At 41.8% G+C, this 18,052-nt stretch overlaps 1 protein-coding gene across 1 annotated transcript in view; it reads right to left on the bottom strand.

Annotated features, from left to right (window-relative positions):
* Positions 1-2,083: 2,083 nt before the first annotated feature.
* The window catches only part of LOC121548660 (E3 ubiquitin-protein ligase pellino homolog 2-like), a 32,922-nt gene continuing 16,953 nt past the window's right edge, over positions 2,084-18,052 (bottom strand). Inside the window, exons 6-7 of the mRNA XM_045210140.1 lie at positions 17,315-17,520; positions 2,084-4,140 (exon numbers count right to left, since the gene is read on the bottom strand). Of these exons, the coding sequence (XP_045066075.1) occupies positions 3,741-4,140; positions 17,315-17,520 (606 nt within the window). The 3' untranslated portion in view covers positions 2,084-3,740. The remainder of the gene's footprint in view (positions 4,141-17,314; positions 17,521-18,052) is intronic.

Genomic DNA, 18,052 nt, shown 5'->3' with positions numbered 1-18,052 from the left:
GTTTAAAACAGGTTTATTGACGGGTGTACGTACAGTGATTGTCTGTGCACCCCAGGATTAAAGTAAGGTAAGAGACAAAGCACCTCATATCAGCATTTAGAGTTTTGGTCGCTCCAGAGGAGTGATAGTTGTGAGGCTATCAGGACCTTTACAAGTCAGAGGTCAGCTGTGGTGGGTGGATCAACTGGATAAAAAAATGTGTTTAACGTAGAAGTTCCTCTTAACAACAAATCTAGGATCAGATTACGCTCCCACCAATTCCAGTCTGAAGCATTAGAGGGACTGAAACTATCTGACCCTGGACCTGTCTTTAGGAGCGACTTATACAGACTCTGGGGCCCAATGGCAGAATAAAGCAGAGGAGAAAAACCAAACGGATAAAAGGACCAAAACAACCAAGTATATAAAACCATAAAATAAGCCAAAAGGTTTGGCAAACATTATTTAATTCACCTGGTATCTCATAATAATAGGCCTACATTTAAGAATTGGCACGTTCAATAGCAGGATATCCCGTGGACTGGGGCAAATTGGGATTTTGGCTGTTTAATGGGGTAGGTAACAATTTTTAAAGGTAACACTGTTTTACTGAATGTTGCAGACAGAAATTGACTTTACTGACTGACATGACTCAGTGTTCATGTATTTTCTAAACAATGCATTCTTATCTGAATGTTCTCTAACTTTGCAACTCTTTCAATGCGTCCATGAAATAAATGAACATCCAAAATCTTGTCTACTACTAGCTTACTGTAGCTGAGTGTCCTGTGCTGCCCTGGGGGTAAACTCTGGGTAATCTAAACCTGAGCTAATACACAATCGGTTTGGTGAAAAACACTGGTACTAAGGAAGAGAAGGCTGTTCTTCTAACAACTGAACTGGGAACTTGGAAGACGTCCTGATTGGTTTTAACATCCTGAAGTGCTTCAATCTTTACCCATTGGTAACATTACCCATTACACACTACATTACCAAAAGTATGTGGACACCTGCTCGTCGAACATCTCATTCCAAAATCATGGGCATTAATATGGAGTTGGTCCCCCCTTTGCTGCTAGAACAACCTCCACTCTTCTGGGAAGGCTTTCCACTATATGTTGGAACATTACTGCGGGACTTGCTTCCATTCAGCCACAAGAGCATTAGTGAGGTCAGGCACTGATGTTGGGCGATTAGGCCTGGCTCGCAGTCAGCGTTCCAATTCATCCCAAAGGTGTTCGATGGGGTTGAGGTCAGGGCTTTGTGCAGGCTAGTCAAGTTCTTCCACACCGATCGACAATCCATTTCTGTATGGACCTCGATTTTTCATGCTGAAACAGGAAAGGGCCTTCTCCACACTGTTGCCACAAAGTTGGAAGCACAGAATCGTCTAGTGTCATTGTATGCTGTAGCGTTCAAATTTCCCTTCACTGGAACTAAGGGCCTAGCCCAAACCTTGAAAAACAGCCCAAGACTATTATTCCTCCTCCACCAAACTTTACAGTTGGCACTATGCATTCGGGCAGGTAGCATTCTCCTGGCATCCGCCAAACCCAGATTCGTCCATCGGACTGCCAGATGGTGAAGCGTGATTCATCACTCTAGAGAACGCGTTTCCACTTCTCCAGAGTCCAATGGTGGCGATCTTTACACCACTCCAGCCGTAGCTTGGCATTGCACATTGTGATCTTAGGCTTGTGTGCGGCTGCTCGGCCATGGAAACCCATTTCATGAAGCTCCCGACAAACAGTTATTGTGCTGACATTGCTTCCAGAGGCAGTTTGTAACTCGGTAGTGAGTATTGGAACCGAGCACAGACATTTCTTTACACGCTATGCGCTTCAGCACTCGGCGGTCCCGTTCTGTGAGCTTGTGTGGCCTACCACTTCGCGGCTGAACTGTTGTTACTCGTAGACATTTCCATTTCACAATAACAGCACTTACAGTTTACAGAAATTTGACAAACTGACTTGTTGGAAAGGTGGCATCCTATGACAGTGCCATGTTGAAAGTCACTGAGATCTTCAGTTAGGCCATTCTACTGCCAATGTTTGTCCATGAAGATTGCATGGCTGTGTGCTCGATTTTATACACTTGTCAGCAACGGGTGTGGCTGAAATAGCCAAATCCACTAATTTGAAGGGATGTCCACATACTTTTGTATATATAGTGTATGTCAAATACAGCATGGTAGTGTGTACTGACGGCTGTAAACCTGAAACAGTTAATACATCATAGAAATGTAATATAAAGAGCTGACACGATTATCTATATTCTACATAACAACATGTCGGTTCTGCTGCATGTTCTCTGTCCCTGAATAGCAGCTGAGTAGGCGAGTACATATCATATATAGGAAAGAACATGTTTAAATTGTAGATTTCTGTTGGACTGCTCATTTCGCAAGCATTTCTTTTCACTTGAGGCATTTAGTGCTGTGTATAATTAACATGTAACACTGTGTACAATTTAGCATAAATGCAAGGTTTGGCAATTCACAGTGCAAGATGTGTGTGTGTATTCATGCAAGATAAACAAGATCTAGTGTAGGTGTGTTATTTAACATGTTCATCTTCTTGAAGCAATCTGAAATGTTTGAGCTATATCACAACGGTTAGATAAAAAAATAGTAGCATAATATAGAACTATTCAATACGAGCACGTTGGAAGGCTAAGCTAGTATAGCCTGAGTATTTGGCTACATTCATTGTCTGGGCAATTTTTTATGGTTGTGTGTAAAGTGTGTGTGACACAGTGTTGGCAATTTTCTCTCACTCACAAGCTCTCCCAGTTTCATCGAACACACATAATAATAATAATAATAATATTCATACACATACACAAAATGCTTACATTGAGAAATCACATTGAACTAAAAACAATACTCAAGATAAAAAAATAGTTGTATCTTATCATCTAAATAAAGTCCTAACCCATCCCACCCCAAACACCCCCCTTTTTAATAAAATAGTTTCATTCTCATTGAAAAAAATGTTGTCTTATGAGGTTACCTTAGGTCACGCCCTTTGACCTTTCTGCTATAGTGTCACATGACAAAGACCTTGTCTGTCTGTCTGTCTGATTGGTCACCAACCTGAGGTGTGGTCAAACTGCAGAATGTTCACAAACTTAGTATCTTTGCAACTATAGAGTAAGTTATCTGTAATTTGGAGGTGAACTGCTTCGCAATATTACAATGTTTTGTTTTCAGGATAATTCATATTTGTCAAATGGAATATTCAATCAAAAACATCATTACATTATTGGTAAAAAATTGGCCTGAGAGAACATTTTCAGGAAACCAGTAAACATGAACATCCAACATGAACATCCAGTGACTTCAACACACCTCAGGTTTAGCCCTTGAGCTGCAGACAACATTTCAGCCATGTCAGAAGAGAGACAACTGGAAACATGGATGACTAGCAGAACAACTAGCTTATCTATGAGTGTAATACTTTGCTATAGTGGTGTTCTTATTGCTTTTGAAGTGAGGTTCTGTTATTGACAAATCTTACCTTGAGAGAAACGTGCGTCTAACTTAAACTTCCGCACAGATCCTAAACTGACATCAATGCATGATTTACACAAATGTTTGAGTTACACACACTTGTCTAACATCATACATGTAGTGTAAATGGAAGAAATAGTCACGCTAGTTCCGCACTATTATTTGAAGTTAGGAATGGGCCCTTGGCTTAGTGACGTGGTTGGTTCCATGTTTGCGTAGTAGTTGTGGTCTGGATCCCCGGGGGCCCTGGCTAGTCGATAGGGCCCTGGAAGATGAGGCGGGTCCAGCCCTGTGGGGTGCTGCTGAGAGGGGCTGAGCAGAAGGGACAGGTGGGCCGGAAGGCGTGTGTCCCATGAGGCAGCGGGGTATCCGCCCAGTACTTGGCTGTCCTCTCCGAACACACGTGGCCGCAGGGTACAAATGCATATGTGGGTGCTCCAGCATCCACATACACGGCAGGCTCACACCCCAGCCACAGGGGCACGTAGGGCCCCACACTCCTGCATAGAGGGCACTCTCGGCGGACCGTTGTGATCCCTCCTTCCCCATCTCCTCCTCCCTCCTCCCCGCGCTCGGGGCGCTGGCCCCAGTCGTGGTGGCCGTGCACGTGTCCACAGGTGAGGTAGACCCAGGGCTGGCGCTCCTCCAGACTGGGGGGGAAATGAAAATGACTTGGTTTTAGCTTTTCTCAAACTCAAAGCATCATTTTTATTATTTATTGGTAGTGGTTGTATTGTAAAATAGCTATAAATAGATTACATGGGATAAAAACAGATTTGTAAATCGGGCCATGTTGTGTCGTGCTCAAGGCTGAATGCGTACTGAGGCCTACTGGCCGGGAGGTGTTGAGATCCTAGTGTAGCGGTGTGTGTGTGTATAATAATAATAATAATAATAATAATAATAATATTATGGTGGGTGCTTATATTTGTCCTATTAATCACATGTACAAGTGTGTATTAATACGCATGTGTGACTTGGAATTGTTTAATTTTTTTGTAATCATTGTTTTTGCATATCCCCTCGGAGAGTGGGGTATCAGCCATTATCAACAGAGACCCTGGCGCAATTAGGGTTAAGTGCCTTGCTCAACGGCACATACACAGATTTTTCACCTTGTCGGCTCAGGGATTCGAACTAGCAACCCAATGCAGGCCCAACGCTATAACCGCTGTGTGTGTGGTGGTAAAAAAAGTAGGTGAGTAAATTCTGATTGCCGTTCGGGGTGAATAAACTAACACTCCCTATACTTGGTGATGATATTAATTAACAATCATTTTGATCCGAATGTGCAAATTGTCCAAACAGATCCGCAAGGTAGAATGATTATTATAAATATGTTATTGGACCATAAACAGATTTGGCTCATTAATCTATATGGTCCAAACAATGATGAGCAAAGCTTCTTTGAAAATATATATAATCATTTATCAAGCCTACAAGCAATACAAGACTCTATTGTTATGTTGGGAGAAATGTAAAAGGAAATCACACAACAAACTATCACCCTCATGCAAATAAGAAAATCACAAATATCATGGATATATTGAAACTAGTGGATATATGGAGGCTTAAATATCCTGACCTTGTGAGATATACAGTGGGGAAAAAAAGTATTTAGTCAGCCACCAATTGTGCAAGTTCTCCCACTTAAAAAGATGAGAGAGGCCTGTAATTTTCATCATTGGTACACGTCAACTATGACAGACAAAATGAGGAAATAAAATCCAGAAAATCACATTGTAGGATTTTTAATGAATTTATTAGCAAATTATGGTGGAAAATAAGTATTTGGTCACCTACAAACAAGCAAGATTTCTGGCTCTCACAGACCTGTAACTTCTTCTTTAAGAGGCTCCTCTGTCCTCCACTCGTTACCTGTATTAATGGCACCTGTTTGAACTTGTTATCAGTATAAAAGACACCTGTCCACAACCTCAAACAGTCACACTCCAAACTGCACTATGGCCAAGACCAAAGAGCTGTCAAAGGACACCAGAAACAAAATTGTAGACCTGCACCAGGTTGGGAAGACTGAATCTGCAATAGGTAAGCAGCTTGGTTTGAAGAAATCAACTGTGGGAGCAATTATTAGGAAATGGAAGACATACAAGACCACTGATAATCTCCCTCGATCTGGGGCTCCACGCATGATCTCACCCCGTGGGGTCAAAATGATCACAAGAACGGTGAGCAAAAATCCCAGAACCACACGGGGGGACCTAGTGAATGACCTGCAGAGAGCTGGGACCAAAGTAACAAAGCCTACCATCAGTAACACACTACGCCCCCAGAGACTCAAATCCTGCAGTGCCAGACGTGTCCCCCTGCTTAAGCCAGTACATGTCCAGGCCCGTCTGAAGTTTGCTAGAGTGCATTTGGATGATCCAGAAGAGGATTGGGAGAATGTCATATGGTCAGATGAAACCAAAATATAACTTTTTGGTAAAAACTCAACTTGTCGTGTTTGGAGGACAAAGGATGCTGAGTTGCATCCAAAGAACATCATACCTACTGTGAAGCATGGGGGTGGAAACATCATGCTTTGGGGCTGTTTTTCTGCAAAGGGACCAGGACGACTGATCCGTGTAAAGGAAAGAATGAATGGGGCCATGTATCGTGAGATTTTCAGTGAAAACCTCCTTCCATCAGCAAGGGCATTGAAGATTAAACGTGGCTGGGTCTTTCAGCATGACAATGATCCCAAACACACCGCCCGGGCAAGGAAGGAGTGGCTTCGTAAGAAGCATTTCAAGGTCCTGGAGTGGCCTAGCCAGTCTCCAGATCTCAACCCCATAGAACATTTTTGGAGGGAGTTAAAAGTCTGTGTTGCCCAGCGACAGCCCCAAAACATCACTGCTCTAGAGGAGATCTGCATGGAGGAATGGGCCAAAATACCAGCAACAGTGTGTGAAAACCTTGTGAAGACTTACAGAAAATGTTTGACCTGTGTCATTGCCAACAAAGGGTATATAACAAAGTATTGAGAAACTTTTGTTATTGACCAAATACTTATTTTCCACCATAATTTGCAAATAAATTCATTAAAAATCCTACAATGTGATTTTCTGGATTTTCTTTTCTCATTTTGTCTGTCATAGTTGACGTGTACCTATGATGAAAATTACAGGCCTCTCTCATCTTTTTAAGTGGGAGAACTTGCACAATTGGTGGCTGACTAAATACTTTTTTTCCCCACTGTACATGGCGGAGACTCAATCAAGCTAGTCGTCTTGACTACTTTCTTATGTCATTCTCGCTGGCACCAAAAGTTTAAAAAGTGTTGATACGGGACAGAATGCGGTCGGACCATCAAATAATTGGCATATACATTACTCTTACAGAATTTCCACCTGGGCAAGGAACTTGTTTTAGAACATACTTTTTCCCACATAACATAGGTACAGCAGATCCCCTTATTGTATGGCACACTTTTAAATGTGCCTTTAGAGGCCATGCAATTCAAAACTCATCTTTAAAACAAAAGCAATATAGGTCAAAAGAGTTCATATTAACAAAGGAAATAGAGGGACTAACAGTACAGATAGATAGTAATAAAAACTGAAGGAGGCACAGAATAAGTTAAGAGGAAAAACAAAAAGAAACGGAGGAACTTATTCAAGAAGGATTAAGTGTAATATATTATGAAAATAAAGCGGACTGGATGGAATATGGGGAAAAATGCACCAAATACTTTTTTTATCTTCAACATAGAAATGCTACCAAAAATAATTTTCTGAAACTTGTTACAAATGACAGAGTCACCCATGATTCACCAAATTATATTTTGAAAGAGGAAGGAAAGTACTTTAAGCATATGTTTTCATTTCAGTCTCCTCCATCTCCACTAACCAAAGTTAATTGTAAGGATTTTTTTTTCTATTAATAGTGTAAAATTAACAGCTGTATAGAAAGACTCATGTGAAGGCCAAATTACAGGGGAGGAACTTCTTGAAGCAATTAAAGCCTTTAAGTCCAGGAAAACTCCAGGGCTGGATGGCATACCAGTTGAGGTATACCAAACCTTTTTTGATGTACTCAGAGGACTGTTATTAGCATGTTTTAACTACTCCTATAAAAATAGTAGATTATCAGATACAGTGGGGGAAAAAAGTATTTAGTCAGCGACCAATTGTGCAAGTTCTCCCACTTAAAAAGATGAGAGAGGCCTGTAATTTTCATCATAGGTACACGTCAACTATGACAGACAAATTGAGAAAAAAAATCCAGAAAATCACATTTTATTTGCAAATTATGGTGGAAAATAAGTATTTGGTCACCTACAAACAAGCAAGATTTCTGGCTCTCACAGACCTGTAACAACTTCTTTAAGAGGCTCCTCTGTCCTCCACTCGTTACCTGTATTAATGGCACCTGTTTGAACTTGTTATCAGTATAAAAGACACCTGTCCACAACCTCAAACAGTCACACTCCAAACTCCACTATGGCCAAGACCAAAGAGCTGTCAAAGGACACCAGAAACAAAATTGTAGACCTGCACCAGGCTGGGAAGACTGAATCTGCAATAGGTAAGCAGCTTGGTTTGAAGAAATCTACTGTGGGAGCAATTATTAGGAAATGGAAGACATACAAGACCACTGATAATCTCCCTCGATCTGGGGGCTCCACGCAAGATCTCACCCCGTAGGGTCAAAATGATCACAAGAACGGTGAGCAAAAATCCCAGAACCACACAGGGGGACCTAGTGAATGACCTGCAGAGAGCTGGGACCAAAGTAACAAAGCCTACCATCAGTAACACACTACGCCGCCAGGGACTCAAATCCTGCAGTGCCAGACGTGTCCCCCTGCTTAAGCCAGTACATGTCCAGGCCCGTCTGAAGTTTGCTAGAGTGCATTTGGATGATCCAGAAGAGGATTGGGAGAATGTCATATGGTCAGATGAAACCAAAATATAACTTTTTGGTAAAAACTCAACTCGGTCGTGTTTGGAGGACAAAGAATGCTGAGTTGCATCCAAAGAACACCATACCTACTGTGAAGCATGGGGGTGGAAACATCATGCTTTGGGGCTGTTTTTCTGCAAAGGGACCAGGACGACTGATCCGTGTAAAGGAAAGAATGAATGGGGCCATGTATCGTGAGATTTTGAGTGAAAACCTCCTTCCATCAGCAAGGGCATTGAAGATTAAACGTGGCTGGGTCTTTCAGCATGACAATGATCCCAAACACACCGCCCGGGCAACGAAGGAGTGGCTTCGTAAGAAGCATTTCAAGGTCCTGGAGTGGCCTAGCCAGTCTCCAGATCTCAACCCCATAGAAAATCTTTGGAGGGAGTTGAAGGTCCGTGTTGCCCAGCGACAGCCCCAAAAAAATCACTGCTCTAGAGGAGATCTGCATGGAGGAATGGGCCAAAATACCAGCAACAGTGTGTGAAAACCTTGTGAAGACTTACAGAAAACGTTTGACCTGTGTCATTGCCAACAAAGGGTATATAACAAAGTATTGAGAAACTTTTGTTATTGACCAAATACTTATTTTCCACCATAATATGCAAATAAATTCATTAAAAATCCTACAATGTGATTTTCTGGAGAAAATAAATTCTCATTTTGTCTGTCATAGTTGACGTGTACTTATGATTAAAATTACAGGCCTCTCTCATCTTTTTAAGTGGGAGAACTTGCGTAATTGGTGGCTGACTAAATACTTTTTTTTCCCCCACTGTACTCAACAAGAAGGTCTGATTTCATTATTACTGAAAAAGGACCAAAGTGGTAAATATAAAAATCCAGTCCATTAAAAAAATTGGAGGCCCCTTACACTTCAGTATTCTGATGCAAAAATTCTAGCAAAAGGCATAGAATTAAAAAAATATTGTCGGATATCATTCATCCTAATCAGACAGATTTTTTACATTGACGATACATTGGGAGATAATAATACAAGTACTGTAAACAATAGATCACAATGAAAAGTCTGGGAAACCAGGCCTGGTATTGATAGCTGACTTCGAAAAGGCTTTTGATAAAGTACAACTGGAATTTATATATAAATACCTGGAATATTTCAATTTTGGAGAATCTCTTATACAATGGGTTATGTACAGTACAGTAACCCTAGGTGTAAAATAGTAAATAATTGCTATTTCGCCGACAGTATTAAACTGTCAAGAGGAGTAAAACAAGGTTGTCCACTATCGGTATATCTATTTATTATGGCCATCGAAATGTTAGCTATTAAAATCAGATCCAACAATAATATCAAGGGGCTAGAAAGCCAGGGCTTAAAAACAAAGTTGTCATTGTACGCTAATGATTCATGTTCTTTTAAATCAAATCAAATCAAATTTTATTGGTCACATGCGCCGAATACAACAGGTGCAGACATTACAGTGAAATGCTTACTTACAGCCCTTAACCAACAGTGCATTTATTTTTAACAAAAAAAAGTAAAAATAAAACAACAACAAAAAAAGTGTTGAGAAAAAAAGAGCAGAAGTAAAATAAAATAACAGTAGGGAGGCTATATATACAGGGGGGTACCGGTGCAGAGTCAATGTGCGGGGGCACCGACTGGTTGCGATAGTTGAAGTAATATGTACATGTGGGTAGAGTTAAAGTGACTATGCATAAATAATTAACAGAGTAGCAGCAGCGTAAAAAGGATGGGGTGGGGGGCAGTGCAAATAGTCCGGGTAGCCATGATTAGCTGTTCAGGAGTCTTATGGCTTGGGGGTAGAAGCTGTTGAGAAGTCTTTTGGACCTAGACTTGGCACTCCGGTACCGCTTGCCATGCGGTAGCAGGGAGAACAGTCTATGACTAGGGTGGCTGGAGTCTTTGACAATTTTGAGGGCCTTCCTCTGACACCGCCTGGTATAGAGGTCCTGGATGGCAGGAAGCTTGGCCCCAGTGATGTACTGGGCCGTACGCACTACCCTCTGTAGTGCCTTGCGGTCGGAGGCCAAGCAGTTGCCATACCAGGCGGTGATGCAACCAGTCAGGATGCTCTCGATGGTGCAGCTGTAGAATTTTTTGAGGATCTGAGGGCCCATGCCAAATCTTTTCAGTCTCCTGAGGGGGAATAGGCTTTGTCGTGCCCTCTTCACGACTGTCTTGGTGTGTTTGGACCATGATAGTTCGTTGGTGATGTGGACACCAAGGAACTTGAAGCTCTCAACCTGTTCCACTACAGCCCCGTCGATGAGAATGGGGGCGTGCTCAGTCCTCTTTTTTTCCTGTAGTCCACAATCATCTCCTTTGTCTTGGTCACGTTGAGGGAGAGGTTGTTGTCCTGGCACCACACGGCCAGGTCTCTGACCTCCTCCCCTATAGGCTGTCTCATCGTTGTCGGTGATCAGGCCTACAACTGTTGTGTCGTCGGCAAACTTAATGATGGTGTTGGAGTCGTGCCTGGCCATGCAGTCATGGGTGAACAGAGAGTACAGGAGGGGACTGAGCACGCACCCCAGAGGGGCCCCGTGTTGAGGATCAGTGTGGCAGATGTGTTGTTACCTACCCTTACCACCTGGGGGCGGCCCGTCAGGAAGTCCAGGATCCAGTTGCAGAGGGAGGTGTTTAGTCCCAGGATCCTTAGCTTAGTGATGAGCTTAGAGGGCACTATGGTGTTGAATGCTGAGCTGTAGTCAATTAATAGCATTCTCACGTAGGTGTTCCTCTTGTCCAGGTGGGAAAGGGCAGTGTGGAGTGCAATAGAGATTGCATCATCTGTGGATCTGTTGGGGCGGTATGCAAATTGGAGTGGGTCTAGGGTTTCTGGGATAATGGTGTTGATGTGAGCCATGACCAGCCTTTCAAAGCACGTCATGGCTACAGACGTCAGTGCTACGGGTCGGTAGTCATTTAGGCAGGTTATCTTAAGAGTCCTTGGGCACGGGGACTATGGTGGTCTGCTTGAAACATGTTGGTATTACAGACTCAGTCAGGGACATGTTGAAAATGTCAGTGAAGACACTTGCCAGTTGGTCAACACATGCTCGGAGTACACGTCCTGGTAATCCGTCTGGCCCTGCGGCCTTGTGAATGTTGACCTGCTTAAAAGTCTTACTCACATCGGCTACGGAGAGCGTGATCACATAGTCATCCGGAACAGCTGGTGCTCTCATGCATGCTTCAGTGTTGCTTGCCTCGAAGCGAGCATAGAAGTGGTTTAGCTCGTCTGGTAGGCTTGTGTCACTGGGCAGCTCGCGGCTGTGCTTCCCTTTGTAGTCTGTAATAGTTTTCAAGCCCTGCCACATCCGACGAGCGTCAGAGCCAGTGTAGTACGATTCAATCTTAGCCCTGTATTGACTCTTTGCCTGTTTGATGGTTCGTCGGAGGGCATAGCGGGATTTCTTATAAGCGTCCGGGTTAGAGTCCCGTTCCTTGAAAGTGGCAGCTCTACCCTTTAGCTCAGTGCGGATGTTTCCTGTAATCCATGGCTTCTGGTTGGGGTATGTACGTACGGTCACTGTGGGGACGACATCATCGATGCACTTATTGATGAAGCCAGTGACTGATGTGGTGTAATCCAAAATGTGGATCCATCCACAGCCTCATAGAGGATCTAGCTAATTTTTATAACCTTCTGGATTACAACGAAATTATGATGTGTACTTTATTAAGTGTGTTTAAATGTTTTACATTACCGTGTAGTTTACCAATAAAATGGTCTGACAGTGAAGTGGACATACTCAGTATTCATATCCCGAAAAAAAGAAATGATCTCACTACAATAAACTGTAATAGAAAGATCTTGCTACCATGGAAAGGAAAATACCTGTCTATTTGTGGAAAAATCACCATGATTAACTCTTTAGTCATATCCCAGTTTACCTATTTGCTTATGGCCTTGCCTACACCTAGCGACTTGTTTTTTCAATTATATGAGCAAATGTTTTTCTATTTTATTTGGAACGGCAAGCCAGACCAAATTCAACAGGCCTATTTATATAATGAATATGAATTTGGATGGCAGAAATGATTAAATATTAAAGCATTAGACCTCTCACTAAAGGCTTCGGTCATACAAAAGTTATACTCAAATCCGAACTGGTTCTCTACAAGATTATTAAGAATGTCTCACCCCATGTTCAAGAATGGCCTTTTCCCCTTTATTCAGATTACAACCTCTCACTTTCGGTTATTTGAAAATGAAATAATCTCCAAAATATCACTATTTTTAAAACAAGCCATAGAAAGTTGGTTGCAATTTCAGTTTAATCCACCAGAAAAAAACAGAACAAATTTTACAACAAATATTATGGTTAAACGCAAATGTACTAATTGATTAAAAAAGTTTTTAAATGGCATAATCTTTGTAAATTATATCATAAATAGGACTGGTGGAGTTGTCACACATGCAGCTAACAAAAATATATGGAAATGTCTGCTCTACCCAGAATTACAACCAACTAATTGCAGCATTACCGCAAAAATAGAAGAGGCAAGTGGAACAGAGAGAAAGTAAGGAACTTGTCTGCCAGCCCTGCATTAAAAGACCAAAATTGGTTAAAGAAAAATGTGATGAATAAAAAAGTATACCAGTTTACTTTAAGGACCCAAAAATTGGCAGCTGTGCCATATAGATTGCAAAATAGTTGGGAAGAGACTTTCGATGTACCGATTCCATGGCACATGGTTTATGAACTGATACACAAAACCTAAGAGTTTTAAATGTAAATTATTACACTAAATTTTTGCAACCAATCGAGTGTTATATATATATATACAGTGAGGGAAAAAAGTATTTGACCCCCTGCTGATTTTGTACGTTTGCCCACTGACAAAGAAATGATCAGTCTATAATTTTAATGGTAGGTTTATTTGAACACTGAGAGACAGAATAACAACAACAAAATCCAGAAAAACTCACATCAAAAATTTTATAAATTGATTTGCATTTTAATGAGGGAAATAAGTATTTGACCCCTCTGCAAAACATGACTTAGTACTTGGTGGCAAAACCCTTGTTGGCAATCACAGAGGTCAGACGTTTCTTGTAGTTGGCCACCAGGTTTGCACACATCTCAGGAGGGATTTTGTTCCACTCCTCTTTGCAGATTTTCTCCAAGTCATTAAGGTTTTGAGGCTGACGTTTGGCAACTCGAACCTTCAGCTCCCTCCACATATTTTCTATGGGATTAAGGTCTGGAGACTGGCTAGGCCACTCCAGGACCTTAATGTGCTTCTTCTTGAGCCACTCCTTTGTTGCCTTGGCCGTGTGTTTTGGGTAATTGTCATGCTCGAATACCCATCCACGACCCATTTTCAATGCCCTGGCTGAGGGAAGAAGGTTCTCACCCAAGATTTGACGGTACATGGCCCCGTCCATCGTCCCTTTGAAGCGGTGAAGTTGTCCTGTCCCCTTAGCAGAAAAACACCCCCAAAGCATAAATGTTTCCACCTCCATGTTTGACGGTGGGGATGGTGTTCTTGGGGTCATAGGCAGCATTCCTCCTCCTCCAAACACGGCGAGTTCAGTTGATGCCAAAGAGCTCAATTTTGGTCTCATCTGACCACAACACTTTCACCCAGTTCTCCTCAGAATCATTCAGATGTTCATTGGCAAACTTCAGACAGCCCTGTATATGTGCTTTCTTGAGCAGGGGGACCTTGCGGGCGCTGCAGGATTTCAGTCCTTCACGGCGTAGTGTGTTACCAATTGTTTTCTTGGTGACTATGGTCCCAGCTGCCTTGAGATCATTGACAAGATCCTCCCGTGTAGTTCTGGGCTGATTCCTCACCGTTCTCATGATCATTGCAACTCCACGAGGTGAGATCTTGCATGGTGCCCCAGGCCGAGGGAGATTGACAGTTATTTTGTCGAGATTGGCACCAACTGTTGTCACCTTCTCACCAAGCTGCTTGGCGATGGTCTTGTAGCCCATTCCAGCCTTGTGTAGGTCTACAATCTTGTCCCTGACATCCTTGGAGAGCTCTTTGGTCTTGGCCATGGTGGAGAGTTTGGAATCTGATTGATTGATTGCTTCTGTGGACAGGTGTCTTTTATACAGGTAACAAGCTGAGATTAGGAGCACTCCCTTTAAGAGTGTGCTCCTAATCTCAGCTCGTTACCTGTATAAAAGACACCTGGGAGCCAGAAATCTTTCTGATTGAGAGGGGGTCAAATACTTATTTCCCTCATTAAAATGCAAATCAATTTATAACATTTTTGACATGAGTTTTTCTGGATTTTTTTGTTGTTATTCTGTCTCTCACTGTTCAAATAAACCTACCATTAAAATTATAGACTGATCATTTCTTTGTCAGTGGGCAAACTCAGCAGGGGGTCAAATATTATTTTCCCTCACTGTATGGGGGATACAACTATCCCGGCTCTGCAGATTTTGCTGCGAAGAAACAGGATCATTAGATCATTTGTTTTGGTTCTGTCCATATGTAGCTTGTTTTTGTTCGCAGGTTCAGGAATGGCTGAAGAATTGGCAAATTTACCTGGAGCTAGCACTGCTGGGTGATTTGAAAAGTCATAGTCAATCGATCAATAACATAATAATACTCTTAGCAAAACATTTCATCTTTCATTTACAATATGTAGAAGCTATGAGAATAGAAAAGTTCAGAACTTTTGTGAAACATCAGAGCACAATTGAAAAATATATGGTAAATAGAAATCAAAACTGGATGGTGATCAGAGATAGATGGGAGGGTTTGAGCAGAACTGAAGGATGGGACTAAAAACAAACAAAAGATAACTATTGTAAAATATACTGTGTCTGTACATTTCTAAAAACCTTTTTTCACTGTCATTATGGGATATTGTATGTAGATTGATGAGGATTTGTATTAATTAAATCCATTTTAGAATAAGGCTGTAACGTAACAAAATGTGGAAAAAGTAAAGGGGTCTGAATATCTGAATATTTTCCGAATATAGTATGGATAAGCTTGAAGTAGAAGCCTAAGTGTTGTTGTCCATTAGTTTACTCCAATTAGGGGAGGGGTGGTAGGGTTAGGGGAAAATAAGAAAGGAAAATATATTTTAAAATAATAAGAATATTATATATACACACACACACACACACACACACACACACACACACACACACACACACACACACACACACACACACACACACACACACACACACACACACACACACACACACACACACACACAGTACCAGTCAGAAGTTTGGACACACCTACTCATTCAAGGGTTTTTCTTTATTTTTACTATTTTCTACATTGTAGAATAATAGTGAAGACATCAAAACTATGAAATAACACATATGCAATCATGTAGTAACCAAAAAAGTGTTAAATAAATCAAAATATATTTTTTATTTGAGATTCTTCAAAGTAGCCACCCTTTGGCCTTGATGACAACTTTGCACACTCTTGGCATTCTCTCAACCAGCTTCACCTGGAATGCTTTTCCAACAGTCTTGAAGGAGTTCCCACATATGCTGAGCACTTGTTGGCTTCTTTTCCTTCACTCTGTGGTCGGGTGATTGTGTAGGCCAGGTCATCTGATGCAGCACTCCATCACTCTCCTTCTTGGTCAAATAGCCCTTACACAGCCTGGAGGTGTGTTGGGTCATTGTCCTGTTGAAAAACAAATGATAGTCCCACTAAGCGCAAACCAGATGGGATGGAGTATCGCTGCAGAATGCTGTGGTAGCCATGCTGGTTAAGTGTGTCTTGAATTCTAAATAAATCACAGACAGTGTCACCAGCAAAGCAATCCCACACCATCACACCTCCTCCTCCATGCTTAACGGTGTGATCCGCACATATGGAGATTATCCGTTCACCTACTCTGCGTCTCACAAAGACGCGGTTGGAACCAAAAATCTCACATTTGGACTCATCAGACCAAAGGACAGATTTCCACCAGTCTAATGTCCATTGCTCGAATTTCTTGGCCAAAGCAGGTCTCTTCTTCTTATTGGGGTCCATTAGTAGTGGTTTCTTTGCAGCAATTCGACCATGAAGGCCTGATTCACGCAGTCTCCTCTTAACAGTTGATGTTGAGATGTGTCTGTTACTTGAACTATGTGAAGCATTTATTTGGGCTGCAATTTCTGAGCCTGGTAACTCTAATGAACTCTGGGTCTTCCTTTCCATAGCGTTTTATGGTTTTTGCGACTGCACTTGAAGAAACTTTCAAAGTTCTTGAAATTCTCCGGATTGACTGACCTTCATGTCTTAAAGTAATGATGGACTGTCATTTCTCTTTGCTTATTTGAGCTGTTCTTGCCATAATATGGACTTGGTCTTTTACCAAATAGGGCTATCTTCTGTATACCATCCCTACCTTGTCACAACACAACTGATTGGCTCAAACGCATTAAGAAGGAAAGAAATACCACAAATTAACAAGGCACACCTGTTAATTGAAATGCATTCCAGGTGACTACCTCATGAAGCTGGTTGAGAGAATGCCAAGAGTGTGGAAAGCTGTCATCAAGGCAAAGGGTGGCTACTTTGAAGAATCTCAAATATAAAATATATATTTGTTTAACACTTTTTTGGTTACTACATGATTCTGTATGTTATTTCATAGTTTTGATGTCTTCACTATTATTCTACAATGTAGAAAATAGTAAAAAAATTAAGAAAAACCCTGTAATGAGTAGGTGTGTCCAAACTTTTGACTGGTACTGTATATTTACAATAAAAATATATGGGGGATTGGAAATGATGCAGGCAATTACATTGATTGAAGCCACAATCTAGCTGCAATATTAAAAGCTGATCTACCCCCTAAAAAATAAATAAAAACACTCCCTATACTTTTAATGCATTTTTCCACAAAAGGTGGGTAAAACCCAACGCAAACAAAAAAAGGTGTGTACACTCCATTTACCCTCCACTACACCATTGTGTATGTTACTAACCTGTGGCTGCGTGGCAAGCTGGGGAATGCCAGGGTACTGAGGCCTACAGGACACTGTGGCCGGGCAGCGTTGAGCTCCTGTCGCAGCGCCTCCAGGTGGCGGAGGGTGGGAGCGCGGAGCAGGCCCTCTCCAGTACGCCACAGCAGAGTGGCTCCACACAGGTCCACCAGAGAACCATCACGCAGGGCACTGCTCTCTCCCTCCGCCTGCAGTCCGGAGACACACACACACAGGGAGGACATCAGACTACTACACACTAGAACATATAAGAAGCAGAGAAAATGACACGTTCATAGATACAGGTGTCTATTCCCTATATAGAGTGCATTCGGGGGAAAGTATTCAGACCCCTTGACTTTTTCCACATTTTGTTTACATTACAGCCTTGTTCTAAAATTGATTAAATAAAAAAATGTCCTCATCAATCTACACTCAATACCCCATAACGACAAAGCGAAAACAGGTTTTTAGAAATGTTTGCAAATGTATGAAAAATAAAACATAGAAATACCTTATTTACGTAAGTATTCAGACTCTTTGCTATGAGACTTGAAATTGAGCTCAGGTGCATCCGGTTTCCATTGATCATCCTTGAGATGTTTCTATAACTTGATTGGAGTCCACCTGTGGTAAATTCAATGAATTGGACATGATTTGGAAAGGCACACACCTGTCTATATAAGGTCCCACAGTTGACAGTGCATGTCAGAGCAAAAACCAAGCCATGAGGTCGAAGGA

This window comes from Coregonus clupeaformis, chromosome 33, assembly GCF_020615455.1.
Source record: "Coregonus clupeaformis isolate EN_2021a chromosome 33, ASM2061545v1, whole genome shotgun sequence".
Classification (NCBI taxonomy): domain Eukaryota; kingdom Metazoa; phylum Chordata; class Actinopteri; order Salmoniformes; family Salmonidae; genus Coregonus; species Coregonus clupeaformis.
The sequence above is the reverse complement of the archived record's forward strand: the minus strand, read 5'-3'. Positions and strand labels throughout refer to the sequence as shown.